At 37.0% G+C, this 20,996-nt stretch overlaps 1 protein-coding gene and 1 pseudogene across 2 annotated transcripts in view; one reads left to right on the top strand and one right to left on the bottom strand.

Moving 5' to 3' along the window:
* CAPS2 (calcyphosine 2) overlaps positions 1–20,996 on the bottom strand; it is a 57,284-nt gene that overhangs the window by 22,863 nt on the left and 13,425 nt on the right. For both annotated transcript variants that reach the window (XM_033221239.1, XM_033221240.1), the window contains 4 exons: positions 20,266–20,388; positions 13,566–13,633; positions 5,076–5,195; positions 516–590 (listed from right to left, as the gene is read on the bottom strand). In XM_033221239.1, coding sequence (XP_033077130.1) covers positions 516–590; positions 5,076–5,195; positions 13,566–13,633; positions 20,266–20,388 — 386 coding nt within the window. The remainder of the gene's footprint in view (positions 1–515; positions 591–5,075; positions 5,196–13,565; positions 13,634–20,265; positions 20,389–20,996) is intronic.
* On the top strand, positions 5,910–7,124 carry LOC117090755 (annotated as a pseudogene).

Below are 20,996 nucleotides of genomic sequence, written 5' to 3'. Positions count from 1 at the left end.
ATTGTCATAGAAAGCTTTAAAATCACTTAAAAAAAGATAATTTAAAATACACATTTTACTAGTAATATAGAGAGAACATCAAGTAGAATTATGTATTACTGGAAGATTATAAGACTGAAATAATAGATTTAAGAATTATTTTCCTTGTCACTGCATCTATCGATAATCTGTTAAATCATTAAGATAAAATTAAATAAAGCAGCTTATAAAACATTAGTTTTCAGTTTACAATACTCTGGTAGTAATATAACTCTTAAAAATTCACTGCTAAGTTACTTGTTAAAAAACATTTAAATTCTCTTCAAAGATAACTTTTAATTAGAATGTTTTTCCTACAGATTCATATTTCCTACTTTTTATAACAGATTACTAGATATTACATTAAAATGTCTGTTCTAAATTCACATATTTTTAAATGACACAAACTTATCTAATCTCATTACTGTTATTTCTATTCAAAAGAGAATATGTTTTTGTAATCATAGGATTAAAAATTTTAATAAAATCACAATTACCGTGATATGATCCTACCATCAAATTGTAATTTATGAGAAAGCATATTTTCAGTTAATGTAGAATGAGTTCTTATCCTGTTAAGAAATACATTTTGTCAGTAACTCTTTAAGATACCTATAACTTGATGGAAATTAAAATGTACAAAAAAAGTTATATTAATATTTTGAAACCACACAGATTGGATAAAGATAAAGGTACTCTTTTTTTTTCAGATTGCTAATTGTAGCAGACACAAAAGAAATAACTCTGAAATATAGTATATAATATGTGAATGACTTTTATCTTAGAAGTTATACCATCAAAGTGCTAGAAAAGTAAATATTGAACAGAGATATAACATTTGTGACTGGCACTGTTGCAGGCTACCCAAGTGCCATTTCCAACCCTCTTCTTCTTTGCTTCCCTCCCACCATAGAATTTGCTCTTAGCATCTTGCAATTAAGGATGAGTAAGGGACCTAGTTCTGCCAATAAGCTTCCAGGAAAGATTTTCTTTTGTCCTGGTAAGAGAGTGGCATGAGAAGAGTTCCTGCCTGTGAACGTGGCAGGAATATGATGCTAGGAGCCACTATAGCCACCATGAGATCAAGCCACCACATCAGAATGACCAAAAAGATATAGGAAAGCCAGCCTAGAGCTGTAATATCACTAAGCTACTGAACCAAAATCAATAAATGTCTACCTCCAAGCAGCTAACTATATAAGAAAAATAAATTCTGACTTGTTTAAGCCACTATCAATCGTTTTTCAGTGATGTGTAACTGAAAACATTCCTTACCAGAATAACCAAAGAGTGAGGAAGAGTGCTGAATGAAGTTCGAACCTTGTCATAGATCAATAGGTTATTTAAGCATTATGGCCTTCAGACAGTACTGAATGATCTCATAAAGGCTGCCAGCCCTAAAATTCTATTTAACAATATAAAGCAAAACCAAAGCACCCTACTGCCAATAATCTCCTATATATCAAAGAGATCTGAAGACTAAATGATACATTTCTTCTTTGCTTCACAAATAATTTAATAATATTTCTCCCACAAAACTGCAGGTATAATGAAATGGCAGTAATGTAATTAGTAAGTAAGTGTGTGGGTCACTGGAATCTTGAAAGCTACACCTCTATAAAATCTGGGTATCTACAAAAAGGAAGCCAGGAACAGGAAACATGAGCCTGCAAACCAAATGAGAGTTTGTAAGCACAGAGTAGAGCCATGGGAGCTTAACCACCTCAATTCAATTTAATCCACTGGGATTAACGTGTTTATTGAATGCCCACTATGTGCCTGAAACAACAGTAACAGCTACCATTTATTGAGAATTTCCCAGACACTAGTCATTGTTAAAATCACTTTAATGTGTATTGGTTTATTTACTCCTTACAATAACTCTGAGGTAAGTGTTATTATTCCCATTTTTCAAATAAATTTTATAGAAACAGAGACAGAAGAGTAAATTGCCCAGGGCCATATGATTAGTAAATGGTAGAGCTAGAAAAAACTTTGCTCTTAACCATCACATTATATTGCTTTTCAATAGTAAACAGAACTCACTTTACCAGTGACAAATGGAAGTAGCAGCTTCAAGGGCCCTGTAGTCTTCTCGAAAAGATAAAAGTAAATATGTATTTACACTATAAAATGCAAAGTGCCATGTTGGGTTTTAGGTGCCCAATTCCTTTTAGGAATCCAAGTTCCTTACCAATACATAAAGAATAATCAGAAAGACTGAAGATTAAAGTACGAATTTTGGTATTGATAAAGCTATTAGAAACCACGGCTTAGGGTATGCAGCAACCACAAGCTAGTCCTTACCACTGTAATTAAACAGACTAACCCACTCATTTCCACTGGGGAGGGACCCTCTAAAACAATGCACAGGGCAGAATGTGTGCTTCTGCAGGCTGCTGCCTCCCAAACAAAGGGGAGAGGGAGGGCTGCACTACCCACGCCAATTCCTGCTTCTAAATTTATGAAGCAGAACTCTCTCCTCCTCTGGGAAGAATAAATGGGGGGTAAGAGGAGTGAAAGCTACAAATTCAATAATTCTAATTGATACCACAACAGGATTTCTCATAGAACTAGATTAGCTTGAAACAAGTTGCAGGTATTTACTCTAATACAACGCAATACTAATTAGGATAATATTGACGCAGGGAAACAGATAATACTGAAGAAAAAGTCTAGAAACCAACCATGCATTAGACATGCATATAACATGTCATGTCATAATTATGCATATAACTTGACATATGACACATATGGCATTACAAGTCAGAGGGAAAATGATTTAGTGGTAGGCAGAGATTATTTTTAAGGAATATACAAAGGACATAAACAATATAGGGAAAGAGGAAAACTGGCCTATGTTAAAATTAGGAACTCCTATTTCTAACTTTAGTTTTTAAGACAGATACAGTCAAGAGAATGAAAAGGTAACTACAGAGTAGGACAAGATATATGTGACAAATATAGTTGAAAAAGGATTCATTTCTAAAACATGTAAATAAGATCCACAAATACTAAAAAGACAGACAACTCAACAGGCTTGAATGGAAATTTTGTATGAGAATATCTAGATGGCCTATATACACATGGAAAAGTACTCAACTACATTAGTCTCCAGTGAAATGCAAATTAAAATCACCAATACACATCCATGAGAAGAACTCAAATAAAAAAAGGCAGACAATACCAAGCTCTGGCAAAGATATGGTGCAACAAGAACACTCATACTGCTACTGGTGGGAGTGTAAATTTCAGCAACCAGTTGGGAAAGCTATTTGGCTGCATCTTTTAAAGCTGAACATATGGATACTAAATGGTCCAACAATTCTACTTCTAAGTATATACTCAGCAGAAATGAGTACATATGTTTACCAAAAGGCATGAGCAAGGAAGTTCATAGCAGCACTATTCATAAACAGCCAAATATCTATCAACCTCTGAATAAATAGGTTGTGGCATGTGGTACAATGAAATACCATACAACGATGAGATTAAAAAAAGACAACTACAAATAACACCATGGATAAAACTAACAAACATAATGTTGGGTAAAAGAAGCCAAACACATTTCACTATGTATATCAAAATATCATGTTATACATCTTATATACAACTAAATAAATAAGTGCCATTAGAGAGAAAAAAATAAGCTGGACATAGAGTCTAGATTTCTTGTAATTTCATTTCCATAAATTTCATAACAAAGCAGTTCTAATCTATGACATTAAGATAGAGAGGTTAACCTGGTATAGCAGGGGAAATGAATAGTAACTGGGAGGCAGCATAAGGGGAGGTTCTGCGGTACTGGCAATTGTCTGTTTCTTGATCTGGGCATTTGGTATATGAGTGTTGTTCTATTTTTGATAACTCCTACGTTGTGCACCTAAAATGTGTGCACTGTGAATGTACGTTTTATTTCAATGAAAGTTTACTTTTAAAAAGGAAAGTTCAGATGTGTGGTACATAAATGACGACCTCCTCTGGCCCAACATGTCTACATCCTAATCCTTGGAACATGGGAATACATTATATGATAGAAGAGATGTGGTATATGTGATAAATTAAGAACATTAAAATGGAGAGATTATTGGGATTATCCAGGTAGATTTAATGCACTCATACATGTCCGTATTGGAGGAATGTAGAGAGAAATGCATCTATAGAAAAAGAGTGACAGAGTGATGCAGCATGAAACCAGCTATTGCAGACTTTGAAGATGGAGGAAGGGGCCGTGAGCCAGCTTCTAGAAGCTGCAAAAGGCAAGAAAACAGCTTCACCCCTAAAACCTCTAGAAGGAATGCAGCCCTATCAATCCCATGATTTTAGGCATCTGAACTCCAGAACAATTAAAGAATAAATCTGTGTTTTAGAATACTAAGCTCATGGTAATTGTTACAGCAGCAATAGGAAACTAACACATGATGCTTCTAAATATTTGAATGGATGAAAGCAAGGGCTTTCAGAAAATAAGATTGAGACAAAACAATTAAAAAATATGAAAATACTAACAATTACAGTAGTCTGAAAATATAAAAAAGTTACTGTGGGTACTGGTAGATTTTTTTATGTCTACTAAAGCTGAGGTTAGATGTCAGTGAAACTGTTGAAGAATTTAAGTGGACAGCATCAGAGGATTGTAAAAGATCATACCATTTCTAAGGTTGAAAAAGCTACAACGTAAAATGCAAAAAAAAAAAAAAAAGTGTAATCAATACCAATTTTTAACATGCCAATGAGATTTAGCCATTATATATAACACACGTAAAATATCTTGGTAACTATATGATACATTTTCACATCCATTATCTCCAAAGGTTGTGGCTTTTCTTCCCCTAAATTACAAATAAAAAATCTAGAGGGCAAAGAGAGTAAAATAAGGTATTGCCCCTGATATCATAAAGTAGCAGAATTGGGAGCTGAACTAAAAAAATTCCACTTTTCTTTATATAGAAAAAAGTGAAACAAACACAAAAGCTCCAGCTAGACACAGAAGTACATTTTAAAAATACTTTTAGAACATAGTGCATCTTCATTTTATGTAATTAAAATCTTCTTACTTTGTTTCATGTAGTGTTCTTTTTCTAAATCGAAGAGGTGTCATCTTTGAATCTGGAAGGATATGATCACTTTCTTTTCGCTCAATGGCTAAATTTTGTTCTGGATCACTGATTACAGCCCTATATAGGAAAATAAAAAGTCCTACAATTAAATATGAACATGCATTACTTTAAAATTCACATATTTTTAAGCAGTTCTAAAAGTTCATATACCAAATGAAAATTTACAACACTGTCAGAAAAATATTTTTATTAAATTTATTTAAAAATATTTTCCATTGGCTCAAGCCTGTAATCCCAGCACTTTGGGAGGCCGAGATGGGCGGATCACGAGGTCAGGAGATCGAGGCCATCCTGGCTAACACGGTGAAACCCCATCTCTACTAAAAAAATACAAAAAATTAGCCAGGCGTGGTGATGGGCGCCTGTAGTCCCTGCTACTCTGGAGGCTGAGGCAGGAGAATGGCGTAAACCCGGGAGGCGGAGGTTGCAGTGAGCCGAGATCCGGCCACTGCACTCCAGCCGGGGTGACAGAGCGAGACTCCGTCTCAAAAAAAAAAAAAAAAAAAAAAAAAAAAAAAAAAAGCTTCCACAATGTACTGGTTGACTTGAAATTAAGGCAGAATTCTCCTAATGGGAATGTAGCCTAAGAAACTTCTTGAAAAAAAAAAAAAAAAAAAAAAAATATATATATATATTCCATAAGAAAGTAAATATTCCTCTTTTTCCAGAAGTATTATCTAAAACTGAATTGAAATTTCGGAGGGAGTTAAGAGCTCCATGTTTTTATTTTACTATTCTTTAAACAAGCAGACACAGTGCTGGTTTCTGATCATGTGGGAGGTGGGTAGGAGAGAACACAGGTAAAGTAAAATAAGAATACAAAGTCATAAATGCCACAACAGAAATTCAATGAACAAACATAGAAGAGAATAACAATTCCTAGAAGACATAGAGAAGAGTTTATGAAAGGCATCCTAGAAGAGGAGATATTTGCACTGATTCTTAAACGGTGAGAGTACAAGACTTCCTCTCCAGGAGTCCACGGAGGAGGGCAGACTCAAAGTGCTCCTGGACGCAGAGGCTCTTGTCAGACACGGAGCAGACAGGTCGGAACAAAGTAAGGATCTCAGAGACCTCAACTTTGCAGCTGAGGCCTCCAGCTCCGAGGTGCATAGCAACCCTGGGGTTTTGGTAGGCGTTCCTCTGTTCGCGACCCTGGCAGAGCCGCAGAGTCCTCCTTGAGACCCGACCACTGCCCCAGACCCCGAGCGACCCGAAGGCTCTGCAGCAGGCCGCGGAGAACGGTGGCGCCCACTAGGCCCCTAGCGCGGCCCAGTCTGGCCCAGCACAGCTGCTGAAGAAGGCGCACAAGCTCGTGTGGTACGTGCGGGTCAAGGACCAGAAGAAGATCATCATTTGGTTTCCAGATATGGAAGGATGTCATCGGCAGCTACAATTAGCGATGGAGGGGCATCCTCAGGCTCACCAGCCTCATTCTCGCCCAGGTGTTCGAAATGCACCATGGAAGCTGACCAGGCTGCACCAGAGGCTGTCCAGCCTCCACACCATGGAGTCTGAGCTGGTCAAAGCGCTGGAGCCCGAGGAGCTGGACAGGGTGTCTCTGAGCAACATCATGGTCCTGACAGGCGTTCTCATGATCCTGAGCCTCATCTACTTGAAAGGCTGCAGCGCCAGAGAGATCGCCGTCTGGAATGTGCTGCGCGTCCTGGGGCTGTGGCCCTGGAAAAAGCAGTCCACCTTCCACCTTCGGGGACGTGCGGAAGCTCATCACCAAGGAGTTCGTCCAGCAGAATTATCTGAAGTACCGGCCCGGCCCGTACGTGCAGCAGCCGGTGCATGAGTTCTTCTGGGGCTCCAGGGCCGGCCACGAAATTACCAACATGCAAATCATGGGGTTCCTGGCCATGGTCTTTAAGAAAGACCTCCAAGCCTTCCGGATACTGGGAAGCTATGGAGGAGGCCAGAGCTCTGCAGGAGACTAATCCCCCTGCCTACTGCTCCTATAACAGTGTCTCCCAAGACTAGCAAGGTCTGGAGGCAGATGAATGGTTTCTGACCCTCACCAGGCCTGTGGAAGCGGTGGGGGTGGGTCACTAGAGTATTCAGGATTTACAGTGCAGTATTCATGTGTAACTTTACAGTACAGTGCTTTTATACCTTTTAGTGCAATGTTGTCATTTGGGTACTACTGTGTAGCGTTTGGGACATATGCATGTTTGTTTATAAGTAAGTTTGGTTGGCACTTTTGCTTTTGTGCTGCCTTTCTTGGATTTTTGTACCAGAGACGTGCTAAACTGATGAAATATATTGAGAAAGTTTCCATCGTATTCTTTTACATGGGACTGATGATGTGTACTGGGGTAGGCTGCTCCTGGCAAGTCTGGAAGAACTCACCAGCAAAGCTGACCTAACAAAGAGAAAAGTCAAGGCCCCTCTCTTCACGACCTTGCTGGGCACAGGAAACATCCTCACAGAGTGAACTGATTTGAATGGAGCTGGTCTCAATGTGGGCACTTGGCACACTTTACTGAACACATTTTCAACCCCACCATGAGTTAATGTTAAAGTAAACATTAAAGATTCTTGTGATATGACCAAAAAAAGTGAGTATAAGTTAGCACTCAGAGGAGAAGGAGTAAGGGTACCACAAGCAGAGGAACTATGTGTACAGCCACAGCAGACAGCTCAGTGAGGACACACCTGAGGACTGTACACAGTGTAATGGAGGAGAGTACAGACTCTGCAACTAGACTGCCTGGATTCAATCCTTGCCTACCGCAATAATTAGCCGTGTAGCCTTATCTGGTCATTTTGCTCTGGGCCAAAGTTTTCTCATTAATAAAAGAAAGAATAATGGTATCTCCCCCACAGAAGTGATGTGAAGATTAAATAAATTCGTTAACATATACATATTGTTTAGGAGAGTACCTATAATCTACTAAGTATTATAGAAGCACTCAACAGTTGAGGCTTTGCCTCCTAATTTCCCTTTTACTGCATATTTTACTGAATATGGATAAATATAGAGGCATGATAGCCCCTCAGGTGGCATTGCAATGGTCTTGAAAAGTGATAGTAAGGGTCTACACTAAGGTGGCAGTAAACACACAGTTTGATTGAGGAAAAAAGATCCAGTGTTCCACAGAACAGTAGGAAGACTATAATTACAATAATATGTAGTAAATTTTAAAGTAGCTAGAAGATAATAATTACAATGTTTCTAACATACAGAAAAGACAAATATTTAAGGTTATGGCTATCCCAAGTACACTGACTTGATCTTTACAAATTATATTGTTAAATTATCTCATGTACCCCAAAACTATAAAATATATAAATACAAGAGAACACAAACAAAAAAATAATAAAAAGTAAATAAATAGACAAAGTAGAAAGAACAAATTCAAGAAACACCAACAGAACTAGAAAACTAATTGGATTTGAGGTCATCAAGTAGAACGATATACAGTAACTGAACAATGTGAAATGAGATTCAATTAATAATATAAGGAACATAGGTGTCATTGTGTTTTTAAGGCAGGAGAATAGGGTCTGGAGGCAGGAAACCTAAGGTACAGTCACGCTGACTTCCTAGAACTAAATCAAAAGGAAAACCCCAACTTTCCACAGTCAAGTAATAAAAGGACCAGAGGCTACTTCCTTTGCAACCACCCCCCTTTTCTGTGTGGCAGATGAAAAATTGAAAATACCTCTGATTGGTCCCCTCCCACGACCAATCATGATGGTTGTGAGCCAAGTCTAAACTTGCATAGGAGTATAGCTTTGTAACTCACTTCAGCCTCTGACTGGTCACTTCCCATGACCAATCAGATGTTTGCATAGGGTATAACTTTGTAACTTCGCTTCACCTTCTGATTGGTCACTTTCCACAACCAGTTAGACTGATTGCAGGCCACTTCTTCATTTACATAGACAAAGTAGACAAAGTATGTAAATAGACAAAGTAAAAAGAACTGTATGTATGTATTTGTCATTACATACATTTACATGTATAGCAAGTAACCAACGGTAAACCTCTAGAGGGTATTTAAGCCCCAGAAAATTCTGCAATCAGGTCCTTGAGCCACTTGCTCAGGCTGCTCCCACCCTGTGGAGTATACTTTGATTTTCAACAAATCTCTGCTTTTGTTGCATCATTCTTTCCTTGCTTTGCTTTTGTGTTTTGTCCAATTCTTTGTTCAAAGTGCAAAGAAACTGGACACCCACCACTGGTAATAGTTTTGATTTGTTATTGTTGTTATTAATATTATTTTAAGGGTAAGAATAATAGGTTATCCTCATATCCTTATGAGACAGGAAAACAGGGGAAATGATGCAGGAAAATAGCAAAAGGAATTAAAAGTTGGATAAAGAACAGAATGAGTAAAAGCATGAGAGCAGAAAGAAGGTGAAGAGGTGACTGAGCAAGAAGCGAGATAAGAAGCAGAGCTTCAGCAACCAAAACAAAAGTGAGATAAAAAAGTGAGTAAGGAGCTTGCAGTGAGCTGAGATCGCACCACTGCACTCAAGCCTGGGTGACAGAGCAAGACTCAGTCTCAAAAAAAAAAAAAAAAAATAGGGAGTAAGGAGCCCCCATGGCCAGCTAGGTTCGGACCAAACCTGTCAGGGGCAGCTCCCCAGAGAGGGGCATGCTCGTTAAAAAGAAGTATCCTTAAAATGACCCAATATGGTAATTAGCTACTTAAGTTTCATGCATATGGACTGCATATCATACATGTACTTAAAATTATGGGATGGAGATGACACACAAGCACACAAGGGCCACATTAACTCAGCAACATCTATTAATCAAAAGGCAGATACTGGCTAGAGATTAGGCATCCTTGGGAAGAGAAGAAAACAAAAAAACACATAAAAGGACCCAAAGTACCAAACTCAGGTTGATTTATCTCACAGAACTCAGTCCATTCCCCCACTCCAAGAGTGTAATACTGCGCTTAATACACTTCTGCTGCTTTGCTTCGCTATCTCTGTGTGTCTCGTCTAGTTCTTTGTTCGGGACACCAAGAGCCTGGAACTACATGGCACCATTCAGTAACACTTTCCTCCTTAGCAGGTTGGGTTCCATGATTCATCAAAAGAGAATCCTGTACCCACCTTTTAACAATCTTGCCCTCTCTGGTTTTTTCTACTTGCCTGGAAAAACCCTAAGTCTGAATAAATTTGATGATTAACTGGATAAAAGAATAAATGAGTAGACATTTTTTAAAGGGTATCATGAACCTTCAAAACTATGAAAATGAAACAGCAATTCAAAGATAGAACTTATGAATTTATTGAGTTATTTCCATCGCTGGAACATTCAGGAAAAGCTTTAGTCATCTCTACCATATACTGTAGATTCTGTTCATTTGTGTGCCAAGTCAGGAACTAAATCCTCTTTTTAAATTGAGCATTAAGATATTTTTTAAATTTCCCAAATGAAAAAGGCTGGCATTTATAAAAAAGTGGCACCTATTCTATTCTCACACTTTATTTATCAGTTCTGTGTTAAATATACATACACAGAATGTTAGAGTTATAAGAAATCTTAATGTTAATTTGGCAGAAGCAAAAATCAAGACATACAGAAGGAAAATATGAAAGCTCAAACAGCGAATTAGTCACATAGCTAAACCTAAAACCAAATTCTGCTGACTCTATTTAAGTCCTCTTTTCCAGTTCATTCATTCATTTGCCTATTCAACAAGTTTTACTATACAGCTACTAGACTAGCCAATGGGAGTGTAATAGTGAGCAAAACTTCCAAAGTGCTCTGCCCTCATGAAGCTCACATTCTGAAGAGGCCGAAAGATAATTAACATGATAAACAGAGAAAATATAACATGAATTACATGTCCCTATGGAGGAAAAAATGAAATGGTAAGAAGATGCGAAATTTTGAGCAAGGGATCATAAATTTATTTATGGTCAATTTATTTATTTAAATTTATTTATGGTTTATTTAGTAAGGCCAAGGTAGGCCTCACCAAGGTGACTTCTAAGATATGAGCTAAAATGAGTAAGCAGACATACAAATTTCTGGGGAAAAGGCATTCCAAGAAGAGGGGAAAATAAATGCAAAGTACCTAACACAGGAATGGAACCTGGTATGTTCCAGAACAGGGAGAAGTCAAATGGCTAGAGGAGAGTAGGTAAGAGGGAGAGAAGTCCAAGGTCCAAGGTCCAAGGTCCAATGGTGGGCTTGGATAGACTGTGTTATTGGCCCAAATTTTTTAGTAATCCTGATCCATATCCTTGCTATGGCCTCATTATAGGTGGTGTGTACTTTCTCACCCCTTGACCTTGAGCTTTTGACTTGCTTTGGTCAGTTACACACAGCTATATGACTCTGCTAATCTCAACTGAACTAACTCATACAAATGCGGGTTGGTTGGAAATCTGTTTATCTAGGATGGTCTCAGCTAAGTAGCTCAGTGGCATTTCTAGAAGGACCTTTTTCTTGAGACTACCAGACTAGTCAAGCAATGTTCCTCTCTCAAAGGTGGCAGAAGCACTAAAGGGCAAATGGAAATACATGAGATCATTTAAGGCCTAAGATCAAACCTAAGACCATTGCTTTTGCTCATATACAACTGGGCAAAACAAAAAGTAAGGGCCTTCCAGCCAAGCCTAGCCTTGATAGATAACCTAAAGACACATGAGCAAAAATTACTGTTCTTTTAAGCTACTGATTTTTGTTGTGACACACAATTAATACGTGAGCCTTGTAGCTTTCACTGTGATTGAAATGAGAAATTCCTAGAGGGTTTTATCCGGCTTGCCTTTTAATAGATTAACTATGGGGTACTGGGTTGAAAATAAACCAGTAAGCGGCAAATGCAGAAACAATGAGGCCAGTTAAGTAGTCCCTGAAATAATCCAGGAGACACCAAATAAGTTTGAATAGGATGGTGGCAGCACAGGGAATAAATCTATGTTGATGGTAGGACTAAGAGTGTTTGTTGACAAGCTAGATATAGTATTTGAGAGAAAGAGAGGGATCAAAGGCATCACTAGGATTTTAGGTCTTACTAACAAGAACAATTGACTTGCCATGGAGGAAAATTAAAGATTTGGTCATGGTGGAAGAGAGGGCAGTAAAGTTTCAGACACCCAGACTGGAGAAAGTTAAATTGAAATCTTAGAGAAGCATCAGAATAGAGGTGGTTTTTAAAGGCATGCTACTGGATGAGATCACTTAAAAAGCAAATACAAAAGAGGTCCAAGAACTGAGCTCTTGGGCACACCCACGTTTAAAGACTGGGAAGATGAAAAAGAACCACAAGAGATTCTGAGAAGGGGAGAAAGGTAGGAGAACAGTCAAGTGTCGTGTGCAGGAAGCCACACAGAGAAAAAAAAATAAACCTGCCTCAAAGAAAATAAAGTTTCAAATGAGACAGCTGCTGCAGATGGGTCAAGTAAATGAGAACTGAGAAATCATTAGTCTAGCAATATGGATGTCACTACTTCTGGAAAAAAGTTGTTGGAGGCATGGTGGAGGTAAAAACACTAAGTTCATGAGACAGTGGAAGGAGGGACAAGGGAGACTCTAGGTATAACTATTTCAAAGAATTCACTGAAAAACGTGCATGTAGAAACATGCATCATTCTTTCTGTCATTCATTCCTTCTGCCACGTAACTAAACAGTTTTTTCAAAGCTAAGTCTTACTTTTTCCTTGAAGTAGATAATTCCAACCTCTTCCGAAATTCTAGCATACTTCCATATTATCATGCAATTCAGCAATGCACATGTTAAAATTTTAGTTTTCTAATGGGTTTTAAAATTCTTAACAGTCTCACCGTTCTCGAATTGCACCAAGGAACCCTGAGATAACACAGTGAACTCACAGGGGTACTATGGAATATTTTTAATTTTTGAGGGAAACTCAGTGATACTTGACATCACTTGCACACCAGGTAAACTACTAGTTCAGCCTCAGGGTAGTTCACAGCTTCAACAAGACAGCACACTATACTCCTTCAATAATGTTACATCTTTGCAGAGCTGAGTTTTCTATAGTTGCTATGATAAAAAGCAAATATCAGGTGAAAATCAATATGGAATATAAAGTGAAAGTGGCAGCATTGTAAATGATTCTAGGATTTGAGAGACTGTGCAGTGCCCATAAGATGCATACAGATCCTTGGTAAGAATAAAGTAAGGATATCTTCTTTCAATTTATGTGTATTATTTCTTAAATGGTCATTAGTTGTTAGCAAATAAATACTTATTAAGTTGTTTAGAGGAAAATACTTAACAAATAGAACTGTTAGGTATTTCTATTGGTCTAAGAGTGCTGTGAAAAAATTACTAAAACACTAACAGTGCAGTGAACAGAGAAAGTTTGGGAACCTCTGAGTTAGCTAACCTTTAATTGACCAAGGATATGAGCGTCATGCATGAAAAGAAATTTAATGAAAACTTTCTGAATTGATTTCTATTGTCAGTTGCTAATTCTCACCTAGATAAGTGGTCTATCATGACTTGCTCTGCAACAATCTGTTTCTTCTTCTCTGCAGCCACAATTTCCTGGGAAGATTAAATAAAGACAATTTCACCGTCGATAAAGTACAACCATACAGTATTTAACACAAAAGTTCTAAAACATAAATTAAATATCTCTGATTTCCATCTTACATATAGATGGAAATAGATTACTATTATAGGTTATAGATTACTTTCTATCATTACTAAATTTAGATTTCAGTCATTTAATCTACAAATATCATTTATTTTCTAAGAAATAATGCACTTACATTTCAGCAAAAATTATCAGAATTTTCATGAGCTGCCTTTGCATTTTACGGGGCAGACTAAAGGAGAAAGAGACTATGGCATCCTTCCACTCTATTCCTCCCCTCAAGAGATGTCCTGCAAAAGGCATGTTAACCCACTCCAAGAAGACTACCAACACCGACACAAAATAAGCTTAGTTTAACTCTATTCACAGCAAAAGAAGGCAAAACTGAGTTTGAATTGTTTGACATTTCATCAAAAATCTAAAACAAGGAAAAACAAAAAAAACCTCTCCTCATTGAAAGTACAATATTTTCTCTGCATATAATGCATCAATAATATTTAATAAACTTTTCTCAATTACTAGTTTGATTAAGCTTTTTTCATACTATTTTCTTTCACTTTTTTAAAATTATACTTTAAGTTCTAGGGTACCTGTGCACAATGTGCAGGTTTATTACATATGTATACACGGGCCATGTTGGTGTGCTGCACCCATTAACTCGTCATCTACATTAGGTATATCTCCTAATGCTACCCCCCCCTCCCCTCTACCCCCTCCTCTCTCCCCACAATAGGCCCTGGTGCGTGACGTTCCCCTTCCTGTGTCCAAGTGATCTCACTGTTCAATTCCCACCTATGAGTGAGAACATGTGGTGTTTGGTTTTCTGTTCTTGTGATAGTTTCCTGAGAATGATGATTTCCACCTGCATCCATGTCCCTACAAAGGACACAAACTCATCCTTTTTTATGGCTGCATAGTATTCCATGGTGTATATGTGCCACGTTTTCTTAATCCAGTCTCTCACTGATGGACATTTGGGTTGATTCCAAGTCTTTGCTATTGTGAATAGTGCCAAAATAAACATAGGTGTGCACGTCTCTTTATAGCAGCATTATTTATAATCCTTTGGGAATATACCCAGTAATGGGATGGATGGGTCAAATGGTATTTCTAGTTCTAGATCCTTGAGGAATTGCCACACTGTTTTTCACAATGGTTGAACTAGTTTACAGTCCCACCAACAGTGTAAAAGTGTTCCTATTTCTCCACATCCTCTTCAACACCTGTTGTTTCCTGACTTTTTAATGATTGCCATTCTAACTGGTGTGAGATGGTATCTTATTGTGGTTTTGATTTGCATTTATCTGATGGTGAGTGATAATGAGCATTTTGTCATGTGTCTGTTGGCTGTATAAATGTCTTCTTTTGAGAAATGTCTGTTCATATCCTTTGCCCACTTTTTGATGGGATTGTCTTTTTCTTGTAAATTTGTTTGAGTTTTTTGTAGGTTCTGGATATTAGCCCTTTGTCAGATGAGTAGATTGCAAAAATTTTCTCCCATTCTGTAGGTTGTCTGTTCACTCTGATGGTAGTTTCTTTTGCTGTGCAGAAGCTCTTTAGTTTAATTAGATACTGTTTGTCAATTGTGGCTTTTGTTGCCGCTGCTTTTGGTGTTTTAGACATGAAGTCCTTGCCCATGCCTAGGTCCTGAATGATATTACCTAGGTTTTCTTCTACAGTTTTTATGGTTTTAGGTCTAACATTTAAGTCTCTAATCCATCTTGAATTAATTTTCGTATAAGGAGTAAGGAAACGATCCAGTTTCAGCTTTCTACTTAGGGCTAGCCAATTTTCCCAGCACCATTTATTAAATAGGGAATCCTTTCCTCACTTCTTGTTTTTCTCAGGTTTGTCAAAGATCAGATGGCTGTAGATATGTGGTATTATTTCTGAGGGCTCTGTTCCGTTCCATTGGTCTATATCTCTGTTTTGGTACCAGTACCATGCTGTTTTGGTTACTGTAGCCTTGTAGTATAGTTTGAAGTCAGGTAGCGTGATGCCTCCAGCTTTGTTCTTTTGGCTTAGCATTGTCTTGGCAATGCGGGCTCTTTTTTGGTTCCATATGAACTTTAAAGCAATCTTTTCCAGTTCTGTGAAGAAAGTCATTGGTAGTTTAATGGGGATGGTATTGAATCTATAAATTATCTTGGGCAGTATGCCCATTTTCATGATATTGATTCTTCCTATCCATGAGCATGGTATGTTCTTCCATTTGTTTGTGTCCTCTTTTATTTCACTGAGCAGTGGTTTGTAGTTCTCCTTGAAGAGGTCCTTCACATCCCTTGTAAGTTGGATTCCTAGGTATTTTATTCTCTTTGAAGCAATTGTGAATGGGAGTTCACTCATGATTTGGCTGTTTGTCTGTTACTTGTGTATAAGAATGCTTGTGATTTTTGCATATTGATTTTGTATCCTGAGACTTTGCTGAAGTTGCTTATCAGCTTAAGGAGATCTTGGGCTGAGACAATGGGGTTTTCTAAATATACAGCCATGTCGTCTGCAAACAGGGACAATTTGACTTCTTCTTTTCCTAATTGAATACCCTTTATTTCTTTCTCTTGCCTGATTACCCTAGCCAGAACTTCCAACACTATGTGGAATAGGAGGGGTGAAGAGGGCATGCCTGTCTTGTGCCAGTTTTCAAAGAGAATGCTTCCAGTTTTTGCCCATTCAGTATGTTATTGGCTGCGGGTTTGCCATAAATAGTTCTTATTATTTTCAGATACGTTCCATCAATACCAAATTTATTGAGAGTTTCTAGCATGAAGGGCAGTTGAATTTTGTCAAAGGCGTTTTCTGCATCTATTGAGATAATCATGTGGTTTTTGTCTTTGGTTCTGTTTATATGCTGGATTATGTTTATTGATTTGCATATGTTGAACCAGCCTTGCATCCCAGGGATGGTTTTTGATGTGCTGCTGGATTTGGTTTGCCAGTATTTTATTGAGGATTTTTGCATCGATGTTCATCAGGGATATTGGTCTAAAATTCTCTTTTTTTGTTGTGTCTCTGCCAGGCTTTGGTATCAGGATGATGTTGGCCTCATAAAATGAGTTAGGGAGGATTCCCTCTTTTTCTATTGATTGGAATCGTTTCAGAAGGAATGGTACCAGCTCCTCCTTGTACCTCTGGTAGAATTCAGCTGTGAATCCATCTGGTCCTGGACTTTTTTTTGGTTGGTAGACTATTAATTATTGCCTCAATTTCACAGCTTGCTATTGGTCTATTCAGGGATTCAACTTCTTCCTGGTTTAGTCTTCGAAGAGTGTATGTTTCCAGGAATTTATCCATTTCTTCTAGGTTTTCTAGTTTATTTGCATAGAGGTGTTTATAGTATTCTCTGATGGTAGTTTGTATTTCTGTGGGGTCAGTGGTGATAACCCCTTTATCATTTTTTATTGTGTCTATTTGATTCTTCTCTCTTTTCTTCTTTATTAGTCTTGCTAGCAGTCTATCAATTTTGTTGATCTTTTCAAAAAACCAGCTCCTGGATTCATTGATTTTTTTGAGGGTTTTTTTGTGTCTCTATCTCCTTCAGTTCTGCTCTGATCTTAGTTATTTCTTGCCTTCTGCTAGCTTTTGAATGCGTTTGCTCTTGCTTCTCTAGTTCTTTTAATTGTGACGTTAGGGTGTCAATTTTACATCTTTCCTGCTTTCTCTTGTGGGTATTTAGTGCTATAAATTTCCCCCTACACACTGCTTTAAATGTGTCCCAGAGATTCTGGTATGTTGTATCTTTGTTCACATTGGTTTCAAAGAACATCTTTATTTCTGCCTTCATTTCATTATGTACCCAGTAGTCATTCAGAAGCAGGTTGTTCAGTTTCCATGTAGTTGAGCAGTTTTGATTGAGTTTCTTAGTCCTGAGTTCTAGTTTGATTGCACTGTGGTCTGAGAGACAGTTTGTTATAATTTCTGTTCTCGTACATTTGCTGAGGAGTGCTTTACTTCCAACTATGTGGTCAGTTTTGGAATAAGTGCGATGTGGTGCTGAGAAGAATGTATATTCTGTTGCTTTGGGGTGGAGAGTTCTGTAGATGTCTATTAGATCTGCTTGGTGCAGAGGTGAGTTCAATTCCTGGATATCCTTGTTAAGTTTCTGTCTTGTTGATCTGTCTAATGTTGACAATGGGGTGTTAAAGTCTCCCATTAATATTGTATGGGAGTCTAAGTCTCTTTGTAAAAGAGTCTCTCTTAGAGTCTAAGTCTCTAAGGACTTGCTTTATGAATCTAGGTGCTCCTGTATTGGGTGCATATATATTTAGGATAGTTAGTTCTTCTTGTTTAATTGATCCCTTCACCATTATGTAATGGCCTTCTTTGCCTCTTTTGATCTTTCCTGGTTTAAAGTCTGTTTTATCAGAGACTAGGATTGCAACCCCTGCCTTTTTTTGGTTTTCCATTTGCTTGGTAGATCTTCCTCCATCCCTTTATTTTGAGCCTATGTGTGTCTCTGCATGTGAGATGGGTCTCCTGAATACAGCAGACTGATGGGTCTTGACTCTTTATCCAATTTGCCAGTCTGTGTCTTTTAATTGGACCATTTAGTCCATTTACATTTAAGGTTAATATTGTTATGTGTGAACTTGATCCTGTCATTATGATGTTAGGTTGAATTTAGCCTAAATTATTATTAAACATTATTACTTAACATTATTTAAATGTTATTTAGCCTATACTAAATTTAGTATTTTTGTTTGGTAGAAATTCAAAATGTGTAGTTTACACATTTAATATGTCCCACATAAAGCTTACATTATTTAATACATCTTGTGTCACTCTCTAAGCTCATGATGCTTTATAAGATTTTTTTTAGTAATAAATTTAAAGAGTAATTAAAATGTTTAAAAATTAGCACAACCTAAAAGTAAAGCAAGATATATTTTTTAATATCTAAGAGTGATTCATAAAGTGGACACTGACTAAAACATTAAAACTATACACATTAAAGATCCACATCGGCCAAACACAGATGTAAAACTCAGATAGAAGCCAAAGAGGAGAGATTAATTAACACCATAGAGCCCATGCAGAAAGCCCACCTTGAGTGCTGAAGCTTATGGTGGCTTATATTTTGTAGGAAAGGTTAGAACCCATAGGCACACTGATTTAGAGATCTGTATAAAGATAAAGCAGATTAGAAGCAGAAGTGACACTGATGCAAGGATCTATCAACACCAAAAACTGAAAAAGGAGCTGGATGAGGTGGACACAAAAAACGTAGTTTCACTGCTTCTATTTTCACTTAAGAGGTGTAAAATTAAATAAAGAAGTTTTCACCTACATTTTAAAACAAATTGGTGCTAATTTCAGATGCCTTGAAAGCTTACTCATGTAAACGTTTCCTCAGAGGAAGGAGGAGACAGTTAAATGCATACTACCAAAATAAAATAAAACTTGATAATGAATATAGATACATTGTTCCTAACAATGCAGTTGTAAGGAAAAGAAATCCATTAACATCCAGATTGCTTTGAATTACATCAAGAACAATACCCAATGAGTCTTAATTATTGTAACACCCATTTCAAATATAACTTCAGGGATATATCAAAATAAGCCTTATTTGAAACACTATTTTTCCCTAAAAAGTAGCATTTTTTAATTTTTAGGATAATCCTGATAATATTCTATTAAACATAAATACCCAAAAAATAATAGGCACCAAAAAAAAAAAAAAAATTGTTCATGTGGTTTAAGTAAAAGAACTCACAAATTTGCAACTTAGGACATCCACAGAAAATCAGTTCACATACTCCAGAGATTGCTTATATATTGCTATTAATTCAGACATAATTGATTCTGGATGACTGTGACCCAAATAAAACATATGTTGAATCTCCACTCAATGATAATAGTAATGTAACTAACTAAATCCATATTGCTTTGTTACTATTTATGCTATCAAAACCAGACTTTTCTCAACTTGTGAGCCACTACACTGGCATTCCAACAATCTGTTATAAGTATGCCTAAGACATTAATCACTTGGTTTTCTGGGGTGGTCAGTGACCTCCAGTTCCAAGCAGCTTGGTACCCTTACTCCAGAACATTACAGAAATGTTTTAATTATCTATTTGTGCCAGAACTGGGCTAAACCATACTTGCCAACCTAATTGATTCTGTAAAAGACATAATTGAAAGTTAATACTGAGCATCTGGAGTTTTGTTTCACTTTTCCTAAAAAAGAAAAATAACTTATTTCTGGAATTTCCTTAACTAGCCTGAATTTATCTAATGTTAGTAGCTCACTACTAAAAAAAAAAAAAACCAGGCTGCTTTCTGGGGGCGAGGAGGTGACAGCAAATAAACTCACTAACATAAATAGCAGCCAACTCACATTTCGAACAGTATAAAATAAATGTTTCAAAAACCTAAAGATTCAAGACAATTTTCTACAGAATATATACCAAACACAATTCAATTGTTTATAAAAATGAGGACTCAATTTTCCATTAATGAATATTCACCCGAGTCCAAATTCAATTGTTGCAATTATTTATTCCATTCAGTCTTTAAAATCTAAGAAAGCAGATTAGATTAATGGCTCACCAAATAAGTAAAAATGCTGACAACTTACTGCATCCAATTTTCTTGCCCTCTGTTGTTTATCGCAAGGGTTGTCTGCATAACCTTGCTGTAAGAGGGCTTTCCTATCCAGAGCTGTAAGGTCATCTGTGTTGGCTTCTTTATGTTGCACACACTATGCATGAAAGAAATAAATGAAGCATCATACACATATTTAGAATGTTTGTTTTTAACAAAATATGGGAATAGATAACCACGGAATATCTCAGTAACTATTTGTACAGCAGTTAACAGTACAGGCTCTGAAAATCAGATTGCTTATATTTGAATCCAGCTCTTCCAGTTGCCAGCTAGATGATCTCTCTGTGTCTCAGTTTACTCATAGATAAAATGTGAATTAATAATAGAAACTACTTCACCAGAAACAAAAAGGATTAAGAGATAGTACATGCCCAACACTTTATAAAAATTACTTGACACAGTAGGCATTACATAAAAGTTAGCAACCATTATAATTATTATTGTCCAATTTGAATCTTTGAAAAATTAATAAATGTGGGCATGTCTACTCCATTATAAAATTTAATTCAGAAATAAAATACTAAAAGATGAATGTAACCTTCCAGGTAAAAGATTATTTGGGATGCTAAAGAGATAAACATCAAATTGTTCTTTGACAATAAGATGTGTTTATGCTACCTCAGCAAAACAAAAAAAAGGTTCCAATAAGATAACAACTTGTCAAAACCTTTACAGATTTCAAGATTTCTTCCTCCCAGGGCT

This window comes from Trachypithecus francoisi, unplaced genomic scaffold (genome assembly GCF_009764315.1).
Source record: "Trachypithecus francoisi isolate TF-2019V2 unplaced genomic scaffold, Tfra_2.0 Lachesis_group11, whole genome shotgun sequence".
In the NCBI taxonomy this organism is placed as follows: domain Eukaryota; kingdom Metazoa; phylum Chordata; class Mammalia; order Primates; family Cercopithecidae; genus Trachypithecus; species Trachypithecus francoisi.
Note: the sequence above shows the minus strand (reverse complement) of the source record. Positions and strands in the feature narration are given on the sequence as shown.